The sequence below is a fragment of the Pezoporus flaviventris genome, unplaced genomic scaffold (assembly GCF_033815535.1).
Source record: "Pezoporus flaviventris isolate CSIRO_AGI_PZ_B2104156 unplaced genomic scaffold, CSIRO_AGI_Pfla_v1 ptg000041l, whole genome shotgun sequence".
Lineage (NCBI taxonomy): Eukaryota > Metazoa > Chordata > Aves > Psittaciformes > Psittacidae > Pezoporus > Pezoporus flaviventris.
In genome coordinates, this window is record NW_026892589.1 from 11,956,722 (window position 1) to 11,983,168 (window position 26,447).

The following is a 26,447-nucleotide window of genomic DNA, read 5'->3' on the forward strand; positions in this document are numbered from 1 at the left end:
TTCCTGATTCCATATGTATATATTTATGTATCTGCTTCCTGATTTGGAGAGGATGCCCAGGAATGTGCCAGGTTCACTGCAGGCACATAATGTCCTTATTTGCCAGGTCATTTGTTTCCTTTTTCAGTCACTAACATAGAGTCCCACTGCTGCTGGACTTTGAGGCGGGTGTTCACTGCCTCAGCATCTCCCAGTGATGCTGTGGAGGGGCTGTGCCCCATCCCCGCAACACCTATTGCTGTGAGGCTTCCTCTGAGCAAAGGATACGCTCTATTGTAAAGTAGGATTTGGCTTTTAGGACTTCTTTAGCCCCCACCTTTAACAGTTCAACAGGCCAGAATTCCAAAGCTGTGTAACATTTAAGATGAATTGTGTGTGTCCTTTTTATTGCCAGCCCAAATCACAACCCTTTGCCAACCTTAAAGCCTTTGTTCTCCGGTGTGGGACTGCACTGGGTGTCCCTGGGTGCAGACAGTGCTGGTGTGTGCCAGCTGTGCTCCCACCAAGTGGCAGAACTTTGAGTGCCCAGCACTAAAATATTACAGCGATATTCAGAAGGATTTATACTCTCACCAAGGACAAACTGGGGGACACAACCAGTTCTGCACTGAGGGCTTTTTGGGGTAAAAGAAATGTAAAATGAATCAACAACTACCTTGGGTATTTTTCCCTTTTAATTTCTGCTGTAGCATTTACCCCTGCTGTTTATACTGGAATGCCTTCCAGCAAGACTTCTGCATACATTAAACATCCTCATTGTTGCTCCATTTGAGGGTCCTTCACCCTGGTAGGAGTCATGTTGTAATAACCCAAGCATCTTTCAATTCTCTTAAATAGCTGGCACTTACCGTGGTTACTGTGACTGGCTGATTAAACTGGCTTTGCTGGTAAAGAGCAGATCCATGATGGTCTCCAAATGCCAATTGAGATGAGCTTGAAAAAGGGAGGAGAGTTTATATTAAAAACTGTATCAAGATTGGAAAGCATCAACTGCTTCACAGTTCATGCAGAGCATGCAAATCTCTTCCCTTTATCCACAGAGTTAGTTTGGGATAAACAGACTAATCTCATCTTATTTTTGTAAATCATTTTCTATTGACTCTCATTCTCGTTTTCCCCAGATCTGGAGCAGGGAGGATGCCAAGTTCTCAGCACTAAATGGAGATGCCCAAACCTCAGCATTTAATTATTCATTTTCATAAAGAACTAGACTTTGTTCTGTGAGTAAGGGAGAGACGTCTTCAGAGGTTTTGGTTGGCTCCTGTCCAACCTGTAAATAATATACCTTAAAAACGCCAGCGAGGCAGCTCAGGAGCTGCTTTTGGAAGTCCAGGTCTGGTTTATATGTTCCTTCCTTCCACATTTATAAGGTGGATGAATTGACTGCGCCTGCAAAACACACAGGGCATGAAACTGATCTGTATCAGCTCAGCCAGAGAGACAGGAGTTACATCATAAACCAGGGTGCAAGTGATTTAATTACTCCTGGGTAAGATCTCCCCTCAAGTTTCTTGGAGTGAATAAAAACATAGACATAAGCAATGGAACAGCAAAGCTCTGAGCCTGTGGCTATGCCCCACACACCATCCCCAGCATTACCCTCTCCACGGCAGAGAACTGGGCTCTAGGAGCAGGCAGAGCTCAGGACTGGGATGCTCCTGGTGACAGCTCCTGCCCCTTTTGTGGGGAGCCCTCAGTCCTCAGCTCAGGGCTGCAAGGGCCACATGTGTCCCACTGCCCCTTTGCTGCTTCCTAGGGTGGATTCAAGCAGAACACTGGTGTTTCGTCCCCAGCAAGAGCAAGGCATGCCCCAGCCCCACGTGCTCCAGGGAGGATGCCATGTCCTGGCCTCCTGAAAGCCCTTTTGGGCAGGAGAACCATGCTTCAAGCCTTGGGGCTCTGCGTTTGGCTCTGCCTCAGACGTGCTGCGTTCCATTGCCTCAAGACTGCAGTTTCAGTTACAGAGGATATTATCTCCTGTGACCAGCATCTGCCAGGGCTGGAAATCCTCCACATCCGGATTGTCCCTCCCTTTGTGTGCACACATGGAGCCTCCAAGCAGAGTCCATCAGAGCAGCTGGCTGGCCACTGTCTCCATGGGGGGAAACCCACAGTGTGTCTGCTCCATAGAGACTTGGGGGGGACCCTGCGGTCTCCCTACTTGGCTTTTGTAGGAGGTGAAGTCGGGGTCCATAGGAGTACTACAGGGCAGTAGGCTCCTGCTGTCACCCTTCAGGTAGACATTCAGAGTCTGATTATTTGGCTGCCCAAAAATAGCATTTTCAAGCCCTGATGCTTTGAGCATCTCCCTGTCCCCTGGGAGAGTGAAATCTCTGCCCTGGGTGAGGGAAGGAAGCACCGTGCCCATGCCCAGCAGTGTCAGTGTTGCTTGACCAGAGACCACGGAGGAGCTGCTTGTGTCATGCCCTGCTCTCTGCCAGTCTGTGCTGATGTGTCACTGCCATTTACCCTCTTGTCTCCTCCTTCTCCCTGCCCTGTGCTCTTCTCCCACACCCACCCCATTGGTGCGAAGCTCCACATTCCTTTCCTCACAGTCATTTCCATTTTCCAGCCCTGTGCTTCGCTTCCACTCTCTCCTCCACTTCCTTTGCCTAAATGACCAGTAACAAACCAATTAGGGATGCTCCCACCAGGCTTCACAGCTGGTGTCGCAATGAGGCTGTGAGGGACAGGGGTGTTTGTGCCTCTCCATTATTTGTTCCAGGGGTATGTCGCTGCTCTGGTGACACTTGGTTTGCACTTGGAAGGTTTTCTGTGAGGCTTTACCCCCATGTGCCCCTCCAAAATGAAACGCCATATGGCATGGACTCGATTTGATGAGGGCATCTGAGCCTGTGTGTGTGTCAAGGAAAGCTCTTCACTGGAGCCAGCACTCAGCTCTGCTGTGATTCCTCGGCTCTGCTGCCATTCCTCTGCCCCTGGACACAGAGCAGGCCCAGGAGCTTTCCCAGACAGGGCTGGGATCAAAGCAATTCTCTGCCCCAGCCAAAGGGTGGGGTATCCCCTGCCCGGAGCCAGCGGCAGGGCTGGGCGCAGCCGTGCCAGCTCACTGTGCATGGGCCGCCCTCCTTGGCACGGCCTTCAAGGGCTTCGGAGTGGGAGGGAAGCAGGAGTCCAGCCCGCAGGGCAAGAGGGAGAGTCCTTGCAGGCAAACTGAAGGGATCGGGCAGGGTGGAGCACTCGTTTGTCTGGAAAGACGATGCAGGGCAGCCCTGCAATGCGGGGATAATGCGATAATCCATCCCTGCGAGCGAGAGGGAGGAAGGAGAAGCCCCTTATCCCAAGCTCCCGGCTTCACCCCGTGCTCGGCAGAGCTGTCCTGCTGGCTGAGGGGTGCTCGGTAGCTTGATTTGTCTGTTCTTAACAAGCAAAATGAAGCTGTTTCCCTTCTCCTCTTATTTTCTTTGCTGGTTTTCATTGGAATCCAGGCTGGTTTTGATATTGGTGCCTGGTGCCTGTTTGCCTGGCAAACTGCAGAGAGGAAAACTCTCATTAGAGAGATTCCAGGCCTGTGCTTTTGTGGCTGAGGTCTTGGAAACTTCTCATTCGTGCTCGGTGGTCCTCCAGGGAGACCTCCAGCCGGAGCAGGAGAGAGCAGGCTTGCTGCTCACGATATCTCGAAGGTAAACCGAGAGTAGCATTTGTGCCTCTTTCTCTTAAACATTCCGGGTCTCTTTGGACAGCTTTACAGGTGCTAGATGCTTTCCCTCCTTGTGGTACACGCCATTTCCAAGGCAGAACGTCCCCCTCAAAGATGGAATGAGCCTGGAATCGGCTCCTCAGCCCATAGGGCAGCACCCGCGTGGCGATGCTGAGCAGCTGTCTGCCTGGCAGGGCTGTTCCACTTGGCAGCCAGACAAAGGACTCAGGAGTAGGAGGAAAACAAGGCTGGGAGGGAAAGTCACTCCAGATAATACGGCATCTGGCCTGGGAGGAACCATCTCAAAGTGGGAAGCAGGGCTAGGCTGGGAAAAAAGTTTCTCTGGGAGAATTTAAGGGGAGAGCCCATCAGGAATAAGCATCCAAACTTCCATCTAAAATCACTGCAAGGCTGATGTGGGCCAGGCGCTGGGGCTTGGCTCACAGCTGCTGCTTCTGCCTCCTGCACGCTGTACCGCAGCCCCCTTGCACAGGGTGCAGAGGGATGTTTCCTGGGAAGGGGGGAGCAAGCCAGAGCTTCCAGGGGGAGTTTGAGGTGTGAGGACAAAAGGCAACAGAGTAGAGCTGGGGAATTTCTGTTCAGTTTCTGTTCAGGACTCAGTGTTTCCAATGCATGTTGGAGAGCTGGGGCAGTAACATCAGCCAAAAAGATGGTGGTGGAGGGACACTGAGGGAACAAAACGAGCAGGAGGGGAAACCTTGTACCCTCATCAGGAAGCAGTTATAGGGAGCAGAGACAGGAATGTCAGGAGCTGTAGCAATGCGATAAGAAGGGAGCACAAGTGGTGCCAAGAAGGATAAAATGCACAATCTTCCCTCTGTGCCAATGCCCCAGGAGCATGTGAGGTGTCCCTGGAGCAGGGCCCAGGGAAGGAAGCACGAGTAGGTGCTGGCTCCTTATGATCCCAGTGAGAAAGGTGCTCGGCTCTGCAAAGTACCTCTTGAAATGGTGTTTGTTAGAGCTGACATGCACCTCCCTCACTTGTGCTCCTCAGAGAGGCTGAGCTGCCTTCGGTCAGGACTTAAAAAGGTTCATTTTCAGCCTAGGCCTATCAGAGGCTCCTCACTTCCATTTTGGATTATCTCTTAATTTTAGCATGAGAGGGCAGTCTGTAGACCTGCAGATTAAACTGGACCTCAGAAACCTGCAGACACATCTCTGATTATTGTACATGTGATGCTGGGACCCTTAGAACCCTTAGAAATGTGGGGTATTTGATATAACCTCCCTCTAGAAAAAGGAACAAACTTCCCCTTGCTACTCCATGTGTCTCTGTGGTGGGTAAAGGATATTTAGCACATCCCCAAGTGACCCAATTCATTAAGCCAGGCAACAATTAATTACATTGAAATGAATGCGCAAATGTAATGCTTTACACATGTCAAAAAGATGCCAGGAAAACTCTGGGTCTCGCTGTGCCACCTTTAATTCCTCTCACTGTTGATTTAATCCAAGATGATAAGGAACAAGCCTATTCTGCAATCTGCAGGAGGGTTATGCACAGCTCTGCAGACACTGATGCCATTTTCCTTTACTTCCAGATAAAAGGGGACAAACAAGTTTGACTTAAGGCATGGCCCAAGGCCCCCATCTCTGCTGGGGAGAGCAGCGCCTTCCAACACACTTTGCATGTGTATTCCTTACACCCTCGCGGGAGTACGGCATCCATCTGTGCCGACTTTTGGGAAGAGAAAACCTCTCTGAGACCCACCAAGGCTTTGGCTAAGCAGGGAATGGGAGGCTCTGTGGAAACATTGAGTATTTGCAGTGGTTTTGGAGGAGCAGAGGTGAGGAAGTTGCACGAGGAGAGGGAACAGAAAAGAAAGAGGAGGGGAACAGGGTGGATGTTGCAGATCTCACACATCCAAGAAGACATTCTGTACAGGGCAAATACATCATCTACGTCTGCAGGTGGCTGAAGAGAAAGGCACCTCTTACTGACCTTGCTGGAAACCATAAGCACACACATTGATTTTGAAGTTATCTCTTAGTGTGGAGAAGGCTCATGTGTGATGAAATGGCTCTGCTGCATTTCCTGCTCTATGACCTGGCCACTTGGTGATTAAGAGCTGCTTTTGCCCTCAGTAAACAAGCCTATGCTATGGGTCTGCAGAGCCCGGACCTGTGACTTGAACAGCCTGGAGCCTGCATGCTGCTGGGGCTGGAGCTGTTAAATTGAATGCAGGGTTTGCATGTGCAGAACACAACGCTCAGCAGTGCAAGCCATGCTCGTGACACAAAACCCATTCAAACTGCAGGCAGTGCCTCCGAGGGAGCTCAAATCTCTGCTCACCCCACTGAGCACAGTCCAGGGCCCAAGCACAATGGTGGCTTTATTCTTGTGGCCGCACCTGGTTCAGGACAACTCAAGTGAATCCACAGAGATAGGAAGAACACAGAGGTACCTCTTATCCAAGCCCAGCACCCACAGAACACCCTAGGGGGCAGGTAGTCCAGTCAATTGAAGCTTACAGAGCACCCAAGGCCAGGCAGTGAGGTTGTCATTGAGGTTCTTGTGCTGAAGAAAGGATCATCTTTACAGAATCATTTCCCTACCCCCCCTTCCAGGAACACTGTGTATTTTGAAGCTGTCATTATAAAACCCAAGCAGAACACGGGGGATCTTGTTCTTCACCGTGTTGCTCTGAGCAGAGTTGTGTGCAGTTGGTGTAAAGCTGTGTTAAACACAGAGAGGTTGAAACACTCCCATTTCGCACTCACTCGCTGTGACTGTAAACAAGGCAGTGGAAAATCCCCTCCCAGGGCGGCATGGCCCTCTCCTGCAGGACCTCACTGGCCTCCCAGGGATCAACAGAAAGCACTTACTTACAAATGTGGAAGGGAAGCTTTAGAGAAGCAGAGGTCTTGCTCGCACAGCGCTGGAATTGGGGGTTTTACCAGTGGAATCCTTAGTAAATGAATGACACAGTTAAAACCTCAAGCACCCGTGTGAAAATACTGTCACTGAGAATGTAATTCCATACCTGGGGCTGTCAGGTCCCCTCGCTTAACAAACAGGACGTGGAGCGATTGTTGTACTGGGCTTTGCCACCATAGCACTTGGACTGGAAATAAAGCACAAAACCAGAACAAAATCAGGTATTTCATCCAGTACCAGACATCATTTTGAGATGTTTCCTTCATGCAGTCGCTAGGGCAAGAGATGGGGTGGGGGGGTGTCAAAGGCTGGCTCGTTTCTCCCACCCTGCTTCCAATTGTCCTTTATGTGGAGGAAACCATCTAATTGCACTGTGTGTCTGCAATGGAGATGCTACCTGCCTCCCTCTGCAGAGCAGCCCAATGACAGTGATCCTATGGGCTTAAATCCATGCCCCTTTACCCCCGACTTCCACGGAGCAGGATCAGGCTCCCTGTGTTTGCTGTCACTGCATTAAGATCAGTTGATTGCCTTGCACAGACATCAATTAGCATGTGCAATACAACTACCAAGTACCTCACCCATCTCACAGTGGGAAGATCACACATGTGGGTCTCATCCTGTGGGTCTCGGGCTGAGCTGTGCACCGAAAGGGGTTGTGCAGGTCCTAAGCAGTTACACTGGTATCAATCTCGAGTAATTTAACGATTATAGAGGATTAATTGACAGAAGGAGCGAGCCTGAGTGCTTTGCATTGAAAAGGACGAGTTCTGAAGTGGCAGATGCAGGCTGGAAAGATTCATAATTTAATCTGTAAATTTGCATTTTTTTCGGGTTAAGGAGAGGGGGGATTATTGATGCTTGCAAGCAGAAAATGAATTGATTACCAACGAGATTTGTATGGTGTTTTTTAATCCCTCCGAAGCTGCGATCTACATTAACCTTCACCCTCCAAGCGGAGAGAAACGGTGGTTTGAAATAAAAATAAATAAATAAAAACACCAGATTTTTTTTTTCCTTGGCGACATCTAGGATATATTAAAAAAAAAACAAAAACGTTTTACCCTAATATCAACAGGTATTTTACACCGAAATCGACGCGGGGGGAGACGCGGAACGAACCGGAGGTGAACGACGGCTCTGAGGTGAGGGGGAAGGCGGGAAGGCGGCGACACTCGGGCCACCCTGAGGGACGCGCCAGCCCTTCCCTCTGGCAGGGGCCGCCGTCCGCGATCCCCCCCCGCCCCGGGCCGTACCGTGCTGCGGGCAGAGCCGTTTATAAACGAGAAGTTGTGCCAAAACTTTCCGAAGTTCAATTAAAACAGCCCCCTCCGCCGCCGGGCTCCCCGCCTGCCCGCCCTCCTTTCCCTTCCCTTCCCTTCTCTTCCCTTCCCCTCCTCTCCCCTCCCCGCCCGGCTCCTCTCACGGCGGCGTCCCTGAGGGGAGCTCCATTGTCTGTGAGGGGATGGCCGCGGCACCCCCCGCCGCCGCGCCCCCTCCGCGCCCCCTCCGCGCCGAGGTGCCCGGGGCGCCGGGCCGCCGCGGCGGGTGGCTGCTTCGTCTGCCCCAAAGTTTTTGGATCGGCGTCTCCTCATGATGTATGGATGATATATTGCATTGTGGGTGTCAATATAACTGACGGCCATATTTGCCGGTGCTGCTACTGCTGTAAACAACCCAAAGTGTCTGGGAGACACGGAGACGCTTCACTGAATTTCAGGACGCTTCTCTTCCTCCCGCTGGCCATGTCTCTGGGAATGTCTTACAAGCCCAACTTGAACGCCCACATCCCCGGGACTCCCCTCAACCCGGGTAAGTCCGCGCCGGTAACTGGGTGGTAAGTTTGGGAGGTGTGCGGCAGGGCCCCGCGGTGCAGCACCGGCACCTGGGCAAAGGGAGGGGGAAAAGCCCCGGACTCGAGTTTTTGCCCAGTCCGGTACGGCCGGGCAGCGGCTCCGCGCCGGCTCCGCGCCGCCATTAACCAGCGCCCGCCCGGCGCCGTTACCCCGCACCGCGCCGCTCGTCCGCGGGGGTGCAGAGCCGGCCGCTCGCTGCCGCCGCCACCGCCGCCGCTCGGGGGCTCCGGCCGCCGGGTTTCCTCCATGCTCGGCTCCCCGGGGCGGCTGATTGATCTGGATCAGGAATATTCCGCCGGCGCCTCAGCGAGGACCGCTGCTGGCGGCACGCCGCAAGTGCCGCTCGCTCCGCGCCGTGCCTCGCCTCGCTTCCCCTCACGCGTGCGGCCGCCCAGCCGCTCTCCTCAGGCGGAGGGGCCGCCCCGGGCCGCTCTCCTCAGGCGAAACGGCCGCCAGGGACCCTGGCCCCGCGGCCGTCGCCGATGGGGCGGCCCGCAAGCGCCTCAAGGGGACCCTCGGTCCCCGCTTCCCCCTCAGAGTCTCCCGGCTCCGCGGAGCAGCCGGGGCAGGCGAGCCCGCTGCGCTCCCTGGTGATTTTTGGAAGGCTGGGGGGGGAGGAGGGGGGGAGCAGGAATTCGTCTTTATTTCTTCCAAAAGCCCTTTTAAAAACGACTCATTTTCTTTGGATCTGTACAGGAATGTTTCCAACTTCTCTCACTAAAAAGTTTCCTTGATGGCATTAACTTTTTTTTTTACTACATTCCCCCCGTTTTATTTTCCGTTCCCTAATTCCCGAAGGTAACAGCAGGCGAGTGCTTTTTCCCTTGTGCTGAGGTGTTTTCTGTACAATTGGGTCTCCGTGGCGGGGACTCTGTGTGAATCGGTGCAGCCTGAACAAAGCCGCAGCAGCAATTGGCTTCGCTGTGGGATATTTGGAAGGGATCTCGCTAATCCGTGCGCGTCGGCTGGTATTAACCAGAACCAAAATGGAGAAGTTGGTTCCGACTTCAAAAATAACCCTTCCATCTCCCTTCCCCACAGCCCCAGCCTGCAGGCTTGGCATCAGAGCATCCACGGCCAGGAATCAGGCAGGTTTTTTTCTTTCTGTTTTTTTTTTTTTCCCCTTTTGAGAAGAGAAAGTTTTGCAGTCGGGCTGAGGAGGGAGGGAAGAGTGCCCGGGTGATTTTTACGGTGCCGTTTGTGGTTGTAAGCCAGGGAGATTGATGAGCGAAAGGGATCGACAAGATGCACCTTTAGCTACCAGGGGAGCAGCGGTCTTGTTTTACTGCAAGGAGCCGTTGCCAGCTGGTGGATGAACCGAGGTCCCTGTGCCTCAGACGCCGCGATCCTGCGTGGCGCTGAGCTCGGTGCGGCTGCGAGCGTGTGAAGGCTCGGTGTGCCTGGGTTACGTGTGGGGAGTGCCGCGGGCCCGGGCGCTGCGCTGCGCAAGGGGTCAGGAAGCAGGGGATGTGCTAAGGATCCCTGACAAAAAGCAGAAGTGTCACCGGAGGAAAAAGAGAAACAAAACAAAGCCCAGCAAAGGCAAAGCGTTCTCCTGCCGGCTCCCCCGAGAACCTGTGCCTTGCTCTCCGGAACAGCCGTAAAATCGCAGGGAAAACAAAGGTGGTATTTTGCGCTGGTGGGTGAGGGGTGGGGATTAGGTCATGCTATGGGGGGGGGAATCCGGGTCTGGCTGCTCCTCGAGCGAGGGCTGCAGAATCCCGGCTCAGACATGCCGCTCACAATGCGAGCTGAGCAGTGAAGTTTCTGTCTCGAGCCCTCTCGCTGCCGTGTCTGTGTGCTTTCTAACGCTCCGGCTGCGATCAGCGCTTTAGATTCTTTCATGCAGTTTTATCTCTCCCCCCCTTCCTCCTTCCCTTCCCCCCCCCCCCCCCCCCCCCCTTGTAATGGCAAGTTAGCAGCAGTTTGCTGTCATGCTGGAACTATTCCTGTCTAAGTTGTCCTCTCTTCTGAGTTCGGATCATCCTCAACACCCCCAGAATCTTTTCAATGAAAGAACGTCCTCCTCTGAATCCAAAATGGGCTCTCTCTTCCCTCCCTGTCTTCTGCCATTATCCTCACGCACCAGCTCTTCCTCTAGCTAGTGGTATTGCCAGCACCGTGGCCTAAGGCCAAGGGAGTTAGACAAAGCAGTCCTTGCAGTTGCACATATCGCATTCAGAGTGATATGACTGCAAATGGCCCCCTCCTTTCTGGAGCTTAATTCTGAATTGAAAGAGATTGCTTCTATATTGTGCTTAAATTAAATGCCCTCCCAGCTATGAGGATAAATCCTAGGTTTGCTTCCAAACCTGGGGTGAAGGTTCCCCCCCCGCCCCATCCTGCAGAGGAGAGGAAAAACAGGAAATCTGTCCCTTTTGGCCTGAAATCAGCCCTGCAGAAACCTCTCTGTATGAATGCTGAATATTTTGGTCTCGGCCAAAGGAGGGCTCTGGGCAGCTGTGGATCTTACAGGGATTTTCCTCTGGGAAGTAACGCTGCTTCCCTGCAGTGCAGGGCTTGTGGTGCAGGAGAATTTGGAAAGGCAGTGTCGACTCAGCTCCGGGAGCTGCGTCCTTGCTGCAGAGCCAACTCCTTTCAAGTTTAGGCTGAGAGTGGCCACTCTGCAAAATCATGTTTAAACTGTGGTCAGTAAGTGGATCAGGGAGATGTAGCAGTTGTGGAAGATGGGTGGCTGCGCTCTGTTCTCGCATGGGAGCGTGTCTTGGGGGCTCAGAAGCCTGGACTGAAGTCCAGAGGGAGAGGAGCTGTCTTGGGGGGGGGGTAAGTAAGGGAGGAAGCCTCTGTGGGTTGTCGGCAGCTCTGGGGATGACTGCGGGTGAGGAAAATGAAGCTGCTCTGCAAGTGACTCAGGATGCTGGAAGCATCCGGGTGCTGACTCCTCTGCCTCACACCAGGGTGAGGGAAGGAGAACGTGTTGTCACAGCAGAATTTGGTGCCTGTTTCTCTTCCCCATTGCCCAGGGAGGGGGTGGCACTTGGCCTAGGGTGTCTGCAGCCCGGTCTACAGTTTTGTCCAAATTATCAGTCACCTTATGGAGGGCCTGTGCTCTGGGAATTGGGTCCCTGTGCATTGCATCCCATGGTGTCAGTTCCAAACTGCGTGTGCTTGGGGAGCCCTGTTTGATGTCCTGCACAAGCACCTTCTTTGTCTGGTCAGTAAAAAGGTGCTCTGTTGGGGACCTGACATTACCTCTGTTAGGGGGACGGCTTTAAACTGGAGAGAGCAGGTTTAGGTCTTAGGCAGAAGTTCTTCCCTGTGAGGGTGCTGAGGCACAGGGTGCTCAGAGAAGCTGTGGCTGCCCCATCCCTGGCAGTGTTCAAGGGCAGGCTGGACAGGGCTTGGAGCAACCTGCTTGAGTGGAAGGTGTCCCTGCCTGTGACTGGGGGTTGGAACTATATAAGCTTGAAGATCCTTTCCAACCCAAACCCTTCTTTGATTCTGTGATATGACCTGTCATGCTGTGGCTCTAGCTTCCCGGCCTCACCTGACCATGCAGCGTCTCAGGGGAACCTCTGTTACCCTTTCTAACAGCCACATTTTGATTTGTTTGTATTCTCTTGCTTATCTTACTGAATCCTGCAAGTACTGTTTCCTCCTCATCTGTCTTGTGTTTCATACTGTTTAACTATTTCTCTGTAAGAGGGCCAGCTGCTGCGCTGAGGTGTAGAGCATCATCTCCATTGACTTAAGTGGAACCAGAGAGGTTTACACCAGCTGTGAACTGGTTTGTAGTTTGTCTCCTTGTTTCCATGTGTTTCTAGCTCTGTGGATATTCACCAGTATTCCTGTTTTGGTCAGAGTATGCACAGGTGAGAGAAGAGTTGTTTTAAGATACAGAAGCCATCAGAAACAGCTTGGGATTTTCCTTTGGTTTCCTTCTAAGTCTTGCAGAAATGTCAGGTTTCAAGACAAAATCCTGTTCCTGTAGCAAAGCTTAGAACCTGTTGTATGTAGGCTCTGGAAAACACAAATTCCAGCAGACTCTGACAGGGGAAGGAGCTGTATCTCGGCGTCGCGTAAGTAATTGGTAACCTGTATAGCAGGTGCTGCTTAGTGAGGACCAGCAGGGCTGATGTGCACCTGAGACACCTCCAGCAACCACAAGTTTTCTGATGAAAAGAGCAAATTCTAGTGGAGAGTTGAAAAGAAGATAGTTTTCGTGACTGGGCTGTAGCTTGCAACTGGAGAGACCCGTTTCAGTCAGTCCTGAGAAATGACACCCACCACACTAGGCCATTCCTTATGTGATTAAGACTGCAGTGCAGACTTGCATGAGCAAAAGGCTTGCTTGTCGCCCTTTGCAGAGACAGCTTGTGTTTGATGTTGTTGTCCATATTGAGAGGTTGTTTTTGGAGTGGGAGTACTGGAAAGAGTACTGTTTGTAGGCAGAACAGAGAGCAAAGTGTTCGTGCCTTAGCAGAGGAGATAATTTCTAGGAAATAGACTCCCGCACCTCCAGTTCAAACTGAAATTTGTTGCTTCCGTGATCTCCTGAAGACCATGTGAAGTTAGGAAAAAAAAAAGCACATTGAGAGTGTTTCAGAATTAGCAATTTTCAGGTGGACTTGTTTGTACGTTTAGAAAACTGGCATTCTTGGCTTTGTCTACCTGTTTGCCTTTAGAGCAAAGGGCTGGTTTTCACAGCCAGTAAGTCTCCTCTTGTCCCCACCCATCACACGGTGATTGAGGTGCGGGGGGGGTTTTGGTTCATGCTAACTTGGTTCCTTTTGGATGAAAGTAAACTAGGAGCTCTGTTCCGGTTGTGCAATGTTGATGCTCCATCCCTTTTAATGAGAACACAAGGGTCCAAATCAAAGGTTGGATGGTTTTGAACCATAGCCATGCTATGGACGCTTGGTCTGGGGGACCAGACTAATGTGAGGTCATACCTCCTTGCACCCCAGCTATGTGTGGTGTACATGTACCAAATGCTTTTATCTTTGTATCCTTTCCTTGTGCCAAATAACTTGCTGGTCCTGTGTCTTAAGCTAGAAAAGAAGGGGATGTGACTGTATTCTGGTTTTCTGATTAATACGGCAGGCAGGGGGGTAGGAAGAGGAGACATAAGAAATGACCGTTATCCACATGGAAAGATAGAAAAGAAAGAGAATACTAGAGGAAAAGTCCAGAGTGTGACAGATCAAAGCAGCAAGGCCTCTGGCTGTTAAGATAAAGAATGTCCTAGTTCTTGAGAACATATTTATGTGTGCATGCACTGAACTTTTTTAAAAGGAAATAGTTTTATTCAAAGAAAGGTCTGTTTCTACCACAAGGGCTGTTTAAGGGGGAAATAGTGGGTGAAAATAGAACTTTCACAGGCACTGCTATAAGGAATGTTTTGTGCAAATGAGAACAGCATCTGTTATTTTAAATTAAAACATTTATTGGAAGGTTGGGGGAAAAGGGGGCTGTCTGTTTTCACTCTGGGTTGGCAGCTCCTGTAATGTGTGGTGTGGCTATGCAGTAGATCTGCTTGTGTAGACATGCATGTGGTATCCCATGGATGGCAGGGAGTTCTTGTTGAACTTAAACCAAAGTGCATAGGGGGCTAAGGAATCCAATATTCTTGTAGTCAGCCAGAACACAGCAGCTGTGATTCAGGCTGTGTTCAGGTACTCACTGCTGAAATGGCTGTGCTGGTTGAAGATGTTACCTCTCCCCTTGTGCTTGAAGATACCTCGTGATGTGTGTTGGCAGAGCAGCTTCTCAGGTGTTCTCTTGCAGAGTTGTCTGGTTTAGGACAGAGAAATTTATATCCTTCTCAGTTAAAATATTCCAGCCTGGTTGTCTTGTACCATACACTGCCAAGAATCGAGGTGCCATCATCTGAAGCAGATGAGGGATGTCGTCCAGTTGTGTGGCAGAGGCAATAACAGCACTGGGCTCTATGTAAAGAAGAGATGACCACTAGCCATCCAAATGGCAAAAGGTTTATGTTGCAGACAACCCCAGAGTGAAGAGACTGTGAAACAAGGTAGACTTTGTGAAAGAAGCCGTGGGATTCCACAGGCTACACCATGTACCTTGGATGAACTCCAGGCTATAGGTGTCTCTTACGTGCTGTCATGTTCATGTGTAGGAAGAGTTTGTAAAATGGCAGGAGTTTACTCACACAGTTTTACAGGACTTTAGGAAGTACAGGGTATAGAGAAACATGTATCCACTGAGGTTGGCTCTTGGCTTGTCTAAGTCAGTTCTATGTGAGTAACTTGATGAGTTAAGTAACTATTACTTTGCTGTTTGTGAGAGAGATGGGGCAATTGAGCTGGGTGGAAGCCATGGGATCTGCTGGGAGTGGATCAGGTGAGTGTGCCCTGTTATTCTGCTCCTGCTGCGGCAAACTGCCTTCTCAGGTACCTTTACAGCAAGCAGCAACAAGAGAACTAAGAATTAAAACTTAGATCAGCAAACTGGTATCATTGCTCAGGCTTGGGGACAGTAGCATAGGACCTGAAGGGATCCCTACAAACCTACCAGAAATTCATGAGAAGATTCCTGGTCAGTGGGAGTTTAGGCACACAAAGATTGATGTGAGATCCTTTGTCTCCCAGGGTGTTAATTTGGGCTCAGAGAGACTGCTGGAAGGAAGAGATTTTGACACAGAAATCTCATTTCTGTTTTCTGTATTGTTACACCCTCCCACCCAATTAATACAGATTAATATTGATTAACAAGAAAATAGCTATATTTTTGTGGGGGGAAAACGCTTCTGGCAGTCTTCTGTTTGAATGCAGAAATGAAAGGCATTGTTGGCACAAGAATAAATGGGTAGAGAAAAGGGTTTGTGTACATTTAATTAGGAAAGTGGAGGGAGGAAAGTGTGTCTATTAATTGAGGTTTTAAACAGCAGCAAGCACTAAGACAATCTGGGACATGATGCAGGATGTCTCTTAAATTCAGTACCAAGCACACTCCCTTTTCAATTGTGTCAATTCTTAACTGTCTTGTCTCCATTGTCATTTCACTGTGAGAGAGCCTCAGTTTAGCTCCCCCCCTCCTTTTTTTTCTCTCTAGTGAATACCTAATCATCACACTGCTTTTTGACTGGGTATTGACTGTGAGACTTCCTGGCCTAATTTTTCTTGCTCACTATAATAGCAATAGCTGGCTATCTTTATTTTGTGATTTTTGAATCTGAGCTATATGGGATACTCAGACATGCAGCTGGATTTTGGGTTAATTGAGTAATAGTCAGCCAGGGCTTCTCAGTGGTATTAACAGAGAAAGTGATAGGTCACAAAGCTCAAGGTTCGTTACCCTCGGAGATACTCATACCCCCACAATTAATTTCATTTTCATGATTGCATCATCTTAAATTGAGGTGGAATCAAGGATTTTTTGTTTTTCCCCCCCTCCCAGCTGAGTTTGACTGGCACAACTTCTGACATGGGTGTATGGAGGCTGGTACCATGGCCAAGTCAAATCCTTTTCTTTGTTCTCAGGGCCTGCTGCTGCTGATAAAGTGGTCGGCGCATGGCATTATGTCTTATTACATTTTTGATGCAGACTGCAAAGAAACGGGTAAACTCACCATGGTTACCACGATCTGTCATTTGGCAGGGCATGCCGTACTCAGCGATGGCCTCTAGTGTCTGCAGCACAGCTCTGCATATGTGGCGGGTACAGCAGACAATACAGCACCCCTGGCTGCTGAAGGGATGAACTCTACCCATCTTACTGCTAATTCACATCAGCAGCAGTGCTCCAGCAGCAGGTTCTTGCTCGTGGTTGCCTCCTGAAAGTTCTTGTTTGCTTTTGTCATTCAGTGTTGACCTAGTCACTGCTGGATCCAAGCTTCCAGCTACTGTCCACTGTAAAGGCGTGTGTTGTTGGCTTCCACACCTGTGGAACTTACTTGGTCAGCACCTAGATTCATTGTTTCGCCTTCTAATAGGGTTTTTCTTACCTAGACATACCCTGCTGTGTTATTTTGTACAGACCCAGCATGGGAAATCACTTAAATCAACATAATGTGAAACAATCACTGAACTGTCTGTAATATATTGTCATTAACCAACACGGTGGTGATAAGTTGTTGGTTTGCTGCAGCTGAGGTTTGCTCAGTGGGTAGGGCAGGATTCCTGAGCCTGGTCATCAGAGTCCTGGCCTAAATTCTGAACCTCTTTGGAGCTCCCAGGTCTCCTATGGGGCTGCTTGCAGCAACAGTTCAGGAACAAGTCTTTGCAGGATGGCCCTTTTGTTTTATTGTACATGAGGAAAAATCACTTTAGTCTTTCTCTGCTTAATTGAGGTAATTAAAGCTTCTTACCTTGCAGCACAAGGGGCTCATTAATGGTTTTGAAGCATTTTGAAGTCCTTGGAGGAAAGATGCGGTTTGCTGTTGTGTCATGTTTGGTAACTGTTGAAACTCGGTCATCTGGACTTGAAATACTGAGTTTACATACAGAAATCTTACCAGTTTGAGCTAACAATGTGAAGAACTAATGAAGAACTAAGGGTGTTCTTCCCAGTGCCATACTCTAAGGGTGTGTTGCAAAGTTTTCCTGGGTTTTGCTGTGCTTTAGCAAAATGTGACAGTGGGCTCCATGGGAAACCTGGCCAGAAATGCAGATTGTAATGCCATAAGGTTTAGCAGCTTAGCTAAAGACAAAGAGAAATCTTGCCTTTTTGAGGTGACCTAGTGACCAGCTCAGTTTGCCTTTCTTAGGATTTTACATCCTGTTAACTAGTAAAAATAAAGAACATGCTCTCTTCTTGTAATGGAGACACCACCACAATGATATCCAGTGATCAGTTCTGAAGTGAAAAGAGACTTCCCAACCGAGGACAAGAGACACTTCCACTGTGTTCAGCCTTGTTCTATGCAGTGTAACTGCTGGCTCACCGTTTTTGCAGCAGGGGAGAAGAGGAATGAAATCACTTGCAACTTTAAAACAAAGCCTAGAGATTTACATCGTTCTAAGCCCCAGTGACTTTTAGCATTGGTTTAATTTAGATTTAAATGAAGGCTGGTAAATGAGATCTGTTCCTCATAGGAAAGACAGTTGGGAATTTTCAGCAAAGGAGTGTTTGTAAGGGGGAAGATTTTTCCAGACAGCAGGCAGTCTGTGTCTGTGCCTACAGGCAAAGACAGCAGCATCAGTGGATGCAGGGGCACTCTGGCTGTAAGAGCAAACAAGTTGAATGGCGTAACATGCCCTTAGAACATAGCCAGGAGGTCCTCCAGCACTGGTGGGAAATGGGCAGTGTAATTAAGCCCCCTAAGAAAAATCTGAGGGTTGTTTTTCAGCCCCCAGTACTTAGTGTTGTGGCGTGAGGGGGAAGAAGTGTTGTGATGGTTCATTTCTGGAGCAGTTCATCAGTGGTTGCCCTAGAGTCTGTTTTTGGAAGTCCCAGCTGACTCAAAACCCTGTAGATCCAAACAATCCTTTGTAACTTCAAAGAAAGTAACCATAACCCAGGGTGATGTTATTTTCCCTTTGGTTTTCTTACACAGCACAATTTGTCTGGCTAAAAACGTTTGATATCACACAAAGAGGAATAAAGGTAGCAGTCCTCGCCTCCAGTGTCATACAATGAGCAGCAGATCTGATCTACCTCAACTGACTGTTCCCTATGAATAGTTTTGGCGTTGGCTGAAAATAGTACTGAGGGTAACTTGCATTGACCATGTGATGACACTTTGAGTTGCAAAATTACTTTCAGATAACTTGCAGTGAAAAAGTAAAAATAGCACAGTACATTAGACTCATCTGTGTGGAATGTATATCTGCCAAAATAGGGCTCCTTAATATTTACAGTTTGTCTAGGCAGAACAACCTGTCATGCTACACTCTGTTTCACTTTTAGGCAAACAATTTGCACTGATAATGTTGCAGGCTGTGCTGTTTCCAAATGTACAGCAAACATAAGAGAAGCATTAATTTAACCATTCTCTTCCTAGCAAATACCATGCCTGTGAAATGTCATTAGTGAGCTCAGACAGAGGTGAGAGGTCACAGCTTTAGCAAAAAGTGATTAAAATGTGTCCCAATGTAACAGACTAATTAATCTTTACATAATAACAGGGTGTTTTTTCCTCTTTTCTCTCTCCAGCTGGGAGCATTCACTCTCCCTCCACAAGTATGGCAACATCTGCGCAATACAGACAGCTTATAAATGACTACGGGCCCCCATCTCTAGGCTACACACAAGGGATGCAGGTACATCTCTGCTTGTTGTTTCTCTTTAATCGGATCACTGACCCTGCATACTGGCCTGGATTGGGGCCTGTAATCTGAGGTGTTCCTCCCTCCCACCAAGATGTGAAATCAAACCCAAATGGCACACTGATTCATCACACATGTCTTGGGATCAAATTAGACTAAGCAGAGTGCTGAGTGAGATTGGTTACTAATTAACTGTTAGTCCCATCCCATCTGAGTCACTGTGAAACATGTCTTCAGTTATGTTGAGATACAAGAGCTCCTAACATATTTTATTTGTTAAAAAATGACTATTTCTGTAAGGTTTCTCTTCAGTAAATTTATACCCTAAAACTTAGTCCCATAAAGTGTGTGTCACGCACAGTCTTGTGGGCTGCTCCAGGAATCCAGCTGTAAACTTTCCATTAGATGTTCTTGACTTCGTAAGATTTCCCTTATGATGCAGGCAGTTTTGCTTTTTCTGCTTCTCACTCTCCTGCCTTCCCCACAAAATGTACAACTAAACACTGAAGAAGCAAAACCAGAGTTAAATAAGCAATTCCCAGCTTGCAGTTCTCTTAGTTCTGTTTTAGCTCCGGTTTCACCCAAGGTCCCTCTCTTGCAGCTGCATGCTCCCATTTGATCCTGATTTTTGAAGGGCACTTAGCACTGTGTCCAGCTGTAGTGGCAACCACAAAAAGCAAATGATGTTTCTATAATAAACCTGAAATTTTACTGTCTTAAAAAGTGCCTTCAAGGTCTATTTCTCCCTGTGTTCCCAGTTGCTGTTTATTGTAATTGTTCTGTTTGTAGCAGTATTTGATTGAGATTAATCTATTTTCTATTACAGGGGACCAGCAGCAGCCAAGTACCACAAAGCAAATATGCAGAACTTCTAGCTATCATAGAAGAACTAGGAAAAGAGATTAGACCCACATACGCTGGGAGTAAAAGCGCGATGGAAAGGCTAAAAAGAGGTAATGTTTAAATCTGTTCAAAAAAAATCATGTCCCGTACACTTGGAGCACTGATGGCTTGTGTACAGCTTCCTGACAACTGGTCCTTTTGAAAGGAGACAGCTGCTTTGAGCTCATCATTAAACTGGGTGTATTAATGAACAACTGAAACCTTGGGGTACTCCAGTTGTGCTGCATTTGATAGATAAACCAGTGACAAAGTAGCTTTCATGTGCACAAAGGGAGTTTCAGTTAGTATTTCAAACCATCTTTTAGACCCATAGGGTGTCAAATGGATACGTGCTTTCAGGTTGCTGGTGACTGACTTGCCCCTTCAGTTTTCCCTTTCTGGTCTCTAGAATACATGGTCAAGCATTGTTTACTTCTCCTCATGTACATCATCCATGTACTTGACCCAGGAGCCTTTACTAAAGTGCATTTTCACACCAAGGCTGATGGAGAGCTACAAAAAGGGAATAAAAGGTTGCCAGGGAGGGCTGTGCAGACTGAGATGTCAAACATACACATTTGTTCCTCCACTCTGTTACCTGTTGTCAATGGATGTCATTAAGAGCCCACCAGGGAGGGACATAGAAGCTTTTAGGGCTGGCTGATAGGTCTTTTCAGGTTTGCTTTGTCAGCTGAAAGGGGTAATAAATGCCCTTTCCTTGCAGTGTAAAAGAAACCCCTGCATGCCCCTCTGCTGACATCAGCTTGACATTGTCCTCCGCAGGGGACGTGAGAGGGATATTTCTGAAGGAGCAGTGGGACATTCCACTGCCCCAGCTCCTGAAATTACCCTGAAAGGCCATGGACAACAGTTGTGCTGGCAGTCCTGTCCTTTGCCAGCATAATGTAATTACTGTTTCCTTGGTCCTTGTGCTGAGTTTGGCTCATGCTTTCAACCCAGAATGGGAATGTTACTGTAGCAGACTAACTTCACCACCTTGCAAATCCCCCTTGCATTTACCCAAGACTACGAAGCTTTATTTAAGGCTCAACCATTATGGGAGAGTAATATATCTGCCATGACATGCAATAAAATGGCTAGTAGCTGTTCTGGGAAAGGATGCAATAAAGTCTGCTGATGAGTGGTAAGTGGAATCTGGCCCAGCTAAAATCAATGTTGCTGGAGTCTCTTTATTGCATTGCCTGAGTCAGTATTAATAGATCATGAATGGCAGTAGGCTAATAGGGACAACCTGAGAGGGACCGGGAGAAATGTAGACATCCTCAGTTTGGTCAGAAGTTGTTTTGCTGCTGCTCATAGTGAGTATCCAGTTTGCTGCCTGAGGTGGGTTTCAGGTTCAGTGCTGGCACTGTGACTTGCCAGTGTTGCAAAGAATCCCAAATATATACTTTTTGCTGCCATCTTTTGGTCACAGACATACCTCTCTTTCCATTTTGGGAGCCTGATGGTTGAAGGAGCATGTGCAAGTGTGAGAGCGAAAGTGACTGAGGGTAACCCAATGTGACTGCAGCCCCCCTGGCCACATCCCCAGCTCTACCTGCTCCTAAGCACAGAGACTACTGACCTCTAAAACTGGCCAAATTCCCCACTGTTCTTCATCATTCAGGATAGATCTGCTGCATAAACTGGGCATCCTGCCACCAGATCCAGGTCTGATGCACAAATTCTGCATCCCACAGCTGCAGGATGCAGCTTTACTTGTCTGTGTCAGTTTAACCCTCTGCAAAGCCTTGTGCCTGTCAAGTCCCAAGTCAATACTCCTTACATGTAAAGGCTGTTGCTGTGATATGGAATAGCAGCCTTCCAGAAACAGAATCCATTATCTTTAAATAGAGTTTAAGCTTCATCTCTTGTGTTATTGTCCTTTCTCCACCTTGTTAAGGAACATAACTGAGCAGAGAAATCACTTTCTATCTTGTCCTGTCAGTAAAAGATAACCTCGTTTGTAGTAGAAAAACCTGTCTTGTCTCTCATCTCTAAAATCCATCTCGGGCTCTGTTCTTTCAGCAGCTCTGTGAACATGAATCTAGATTTAGTTCCAGGATTAAGAATGGAGGTCCAGATTGCTGGAACTGAAGGCAACAGGCCTTGTAGTGAAAAATTCCACATTATGTCTATCAGATGAGAGTAGATGTGGCAGCATGTGAAGTGGTGATGACTTACACTGGGAGCTGAGCCAGTGTTAGGAGGGAGCTTTTTGCACACACCATAAAAAGTCCTCCTTACAAGAGACACAACTTGTGTTTAAGCAGTATTATGAGGGCTTGGATTAGGTGCATCCTCTCAGAGAACTGTCCCAAGGTATTAAGACTCAGAGCTTGCTAAAATGACTCCCAGGATAACTTTGTATTTACTTTTCACTGTAGCAAAACAACTCACAGGTAGGCGAGGTGGTTCCTCCCTCCCGTCTTTGCTTTTAACAGGCCTGCACTGCACATTAGGATATACCTGTCACTGCAGACCTGCAGATCTTGCCATGCTTTCATTCCTGGCTTAGCCCTTTTTCCATTTATAATGTCAGTCTGGGAAAGCAGCAGCTGATGTTTGGGAAGTAGCAGCCTTGGCAATTTAGGACAGAAATACCTCAACCTTTCTCTGCAGTGCCACTGCAAGCGTGACCGGGACGAGATGATTGAAAACGTGTCCAATTCTTTTGCAGGCATTATCCATGCCAGAGGATTAGTTCGGGAATGCCTGGCCGAGACGGAACGAAATGCAAGATCCTAGCCCACTCATTCCATCTCTGAATGAAGAAAAATAACATTTATTCCTTTTGACTCTTGAAACATTCAGACAAATTCCTTTATTTTGAATGTTCTGCCTTTCTTGTTTCACCCTTACGAAAATGTATAGTTAAGAATGAGAAAACAAGGATTTTTTCAACTTCCTGAGGGTTTGCATTTTGTAAAGACATTAAAACTCCCTCCAAAATGTTTCTAAAACATGAAAACTGAACTGCATGCAGAGGAATGCTCTTTCTCTCCCAGGCTCTATTTCAGTTCTCTTCTTATCCAGCCACAGTCTCATTCTGGTTTTTGGTTTTTTCCTTTGACTGTATTCACTTAACCCCAAACTGTCAGTCTTCCACAGTCTGACATAAGCTCTGAGGATTTTGTTTAATGAATGCAGAATAGCATGCTGTCCCCTGTAGTCTGCTAAGTCACACTTTGTCATACAGCATAGACCCTGCTTAGAAATAACCTTCCCCTTCTCTTACTTTCCCTTTTTTGTTCGTTTTGCATAAACATTTGCATGACTGTTAGTGCTTTGAAGTCCATTTAAAGTGCATGAGTTATATGGAAAATAGGGAAACCTATTAAATAATAACAAGGTCCTGGAAAGCTAATTTCTACATTAAGGCTGGAGATTTCAGTTTAAAGTTTGCCAAAAAAAAAAAAAAAAGAAGAAAAAGAAAATTCTGGATAAATTACTAAAACTGTTATTTGCATCTTTGTATGTATTTATTACTTGACGTAATAAAGCTTATTTTCATTAACAGTTTGTATTAAAACTCTGTACAGTCACTTTAATTGGATTCATACTCCATGAACAAGAACTCTCAACAGCTAAAAATGTAACTTTCATGCAGGCGGCTCAGGTTCAGGAACAGCAGAGGGAAAATTAGGGAACAGCCCTGACTTGCTGGTGAGTTTCCATCCCTGGCACAGTGGGATGCAGTTGGAAGGTGGTTACAGTTGCCAGTGGTCTCCACTCCTTTCAAAACACATACTGTGGCCTGGCTTCCTGAAGCTTTCTCGTTTCAGTACTGAAGGCCAAAACTTGGTGGCAACTAGTGAGGAGGTGCTGTCCAGAAATGAAAGGGAAGTTCCGGTTAAACAATTAGAGTTGTGAATGGGATTAAAATGGGAAAGTATTCCTCACTAGTGCCTTCAGAGTGACAGTAACAAAGGACATGCAGCTGTATTTGCAGAACATTGCAAAGTGTCTGAAATGAGGGAAGATACTCAAATGCCTGAGCTTAATGTAATAAGTGACTGTAATTCTTTATTATGCAATCTAAATCCTAAGGACGTTGGGCTGTCTAGGCTATCTAACACATAGAGCTATGGATACTTGCAGAAAATACAGTATATTAAGAGGCCAAGTTAATTACTTCACTGCTTGGATGAACTGGATTCCATTGCCTTGAGAGGCAGCTTCCAGGACATGTTCTTTAGCTGTAATAACCCAATTTTACCTTTGAACTGGAAGAACACAACTCACTTGCAGGAGGGAGTGTTGGTTTTAGGCTTGTTCTTCCCAAGTGTTTGAACTCCTACGAAGCATCATAAGGTGTCATCCAGGCAGAAAGAAATCTATTGCACTTTTTGGTCTCCATTACCAATGGTAGAAGGTTTATAGTTCCTTTTTAACAAGGATTGCTTTAGCATCTTCTGAACTTGGCAGGGAAACTGATTGCTAAATGTGATTAATGAGATGATGGCGGACAGAAGCAGAAATACAACTGCTTTTATCACCTCAGTTTTACAGTAATGGAAGGTCACTACTTGGTCTTTCAACAGTGCTTAGGGAGCTCTACATCAAACTAACTTCATCCGTTAGTTTGAAACCCGGGTTTAGGTATAATGATAAACGTTCCCCTTACCCTACTCAGGCAAGTCTGTATTTCATACAGTTCATTTCTTATCCAGTTGTTGCATCTCTTTAAAAAGCTTTTTCCTTTCTAGATGTTCCCTTGCTTTTCTTTTTTTCTCCTGCTTTTTCTTCTCCAATGCTTTCCTCTCTTTAAAAACATCACTTTCTTCACCTTTATAGAAAAGGTCAACTTTTTCCTGCAGGATTTCTCTGGCTATCTTCCGATTCTTCTCCACTGATCTTGTTTGATGACACTGAAGAAACACAATAAATATTTTTACTGGAACCTTACTCTCTTTATCTTTCTGCTTTCCCTTTCAGTCTATGCATTCCTGCCATTACTGTAAAGAAACTCCTCTTTCGCTACTGTAACTTGTTAGACTGGCTTTTGCATTAATCTTCAATGTTCCTATTTTACCTTGGAGAGCTGTTTCTGAGTTTAACTTAATGTCTCCTCCTTATGATAAGGAAGCAAAGATTAATTTCAAAGTATTAATCCACAAGAAACAGGCAAGAGGAATGCTTAAAAAGAATCTGCAAAGTGGATCTGATCACCTTGTTAAGGAAGACATTGTAACTCACAAGAGGGACAGGAATGTGAGAGCTGCCACTGAAAGGCAGCTACAACAAAAGAGTGTATTTCTGATAGCCAAAACTTGCTTCTGGATGAGATTCTTTACATAAAATTTTTCCTCCCTGACATCTGCACTGTGATGATGCATTAATATTAAAGAAGACTTGGAAGACATGATGCCAATTTGTGACTTCATGGAATAAACCAATTACCTTCACTACAATCCCAGATGGAACATGCTTCAAGACAACACAGTTGCTTGTCTTATTTGTGGCCTGGCCTCCTGGGCCATCACCTCTCACAAACTGCTCTTCTAATTCTGCCTCACTTAGTCCAAGGAGATTGAGAGAGTTTTTCTTCCCTCCTGCCTGAAGTAAGGGTGCTCTGGGTAGAGAGAAATGCTTCTGCCCCAGAATCCATGGTCTCCAGCCTGGCGCTCGGACTTCTCTCAGCAAGGATGCAAAATGAAATAAACCTGGAACATTCATACAGAAACGAGGACACGGCTACTCTGGAACAAAACCTGGAACACAAGCGGGGAGTACAGTTTACCGTGAAGATCCGGTGTTAACATCTAGATCCCACTTTTTCCACGCGGATACACGGGTGCTTGTTACCGGTGCCACAGGCAAGCCCACGGAGGACGATGCATTTATACCCCTGACTAAACCGCCTTTTAACGCTACTGCACTGCCGAGAACCTCGCACGCACACGCGGTAACGGAGCGAGCAGCACGGTGTCAGCAGAGCCGGGATCTACGGCTTGTCACTGCGGCGCTGCCCTCCCAGCCCCGCCGCCTCCCCGGTCCTACGAGCCCCGCCGCTGCCTCCTACCTTCAGGCGACTCGGGGCGCCTCCGCCCCCACAGCGCAGGCGCGTCCCGCTGCGCACGCGTGCCACCCCCTCTGCGGCTCCGCACACCCCCCCGCGCTTGCGCAGCGCAGGGGCGATCGGCACTTGGCTGCGCAAGGGGCGGGCTACCAATCAGATCCCGGGAACCCGTGCGGCGCGTAGCCACACTGGCCAATCCCCGCGCGGCGCCGCGCGTACTTTTCCACGTAGCGAATCAGCGAGGAAGGCGCGGCCCAGCGCGCGGTTAAGGTGGCCAATCATCGAGCAGGGCTCTGCCTGGAGCGCCCTCTGCCCCACCGCGTTCGAAACTCGGCCGCCAATCGGTGGGAGGAAGGCGGCGGCCGCGCCTGTTTATCGCCTAACGGTCACCGGAGGAGGCCGCTCTTGGGCCGCTGCGGACGCCTCCCCGCGGGCTCCCAGCGATGCGGGTAGGAACCGAATGAGCCCGGGGGGAGGGTGGGAGAGCAGCGCTGGGGCGGAGCCCGCCGCGCCTCTGCACTTGGACGCGTCCCGGCGCGGGCGATGCCGCCTCCATTACCCCGCCCCTTTCTCTGATGAGTGGCAGGAAAGCCAGCCAATCGGAAGCGGCGGCGCTGTCAACATCCCGGAGCGCGAGGGGCAGCTGCCCAATGGGAGCGTAGGGGCGGGGCTTGACCTGAGGGGAGGGGGCGGTGGGGGCGGAGTCCGTGAGGGGGTGGGAGGGGGACGGGACCGTGAAGGGGGAGAGCCGAGGGTAAGGGGCGGCCTGGGAGAGGAGCTCGAGGGGCCGAGGGAATGGATCCATTGGAAGGGGGCAGAGGTGCGGAGGAGGTCGCTAATTGAGGGGAGGCGGCCCTGAGGGGGGTCCCTTGTGAGGGGCGGGGGTCCCGTGATGGAGCTGAGCTTTACGGGCGGGAGCGTTTCCTGAGGGGAT

At 48.5% G+C, this 26,447-nt stretch overlaps 2 protein-coding genes across 6 annotated transcripts; one reads left to right on the forward strand and one right to left on the reverse strand.

The window, feature by feature from the left end:
• Positions 1 to 7,979: 7,979 nt before the first annotated feature.
• Positions 7,980 to 23,008, forward strand: CDK2AP1 (cyclin dependent kinase 2 associated protein 1). Of its 5 annotated transcripts, none has more exons than XM_061466223.1 (4): positions 7,980 to 8,372; positions 18,497 to 18,603; positions 19,436 to 19,562; positions 22,172 to 23,008. In XM_061466223.1, exons 1-4 carry the CDS (start codon positions 8,165 to 8,167, stop codon positions 22,237 to 22,239), a joined length of 510 nt encoding a protein of 169 aa, XP_061322207.1. In that variant the 5' UTR covers positions 7,980 to 8,164; the 3' UTR covers positions 22,240 to 23,008. The 5 variants fall into 5 exon arrangements, with proteins under 5 accessions (XP_061322207.1, XP_061322208.1, XP_061322210.1 ...); XM_061466224.1 differs by lacking the exon at positions 7,980 to 8,372 and adding an exon at positions 9,590 to 9,783; XM_061466226.1 differs by lacking the exon at positions 7,980 to 8,372 and adding an exon at positions 9,851 to 10,039.
• On the reverse strand, positions 22,545 to 25,232 carry MTRFR (mitochondrial translation release factor in rescue). The gene is made up of 2 exons (XM_061466227.1): positions 24,895 to 25,232; positions 22,545 to 24,362 (listed from the first exon to the last, which is right to left on the reverse strand). Exons 1-2 carry the CDS (start codon positions 25,168 to 25,170, stop codon positions 24,150 to 24,152), a joined length of 489 nt encoding a protein of 162 aa, XP_061322211.1. The 5' UTR covers positions 25,171 to 25,232; the 3' UTR covers positions 22,545 to 24,149.
• Between the last annotated feature and the right edge of the window lie 1,215 nt (positions 25,233 to 26,447).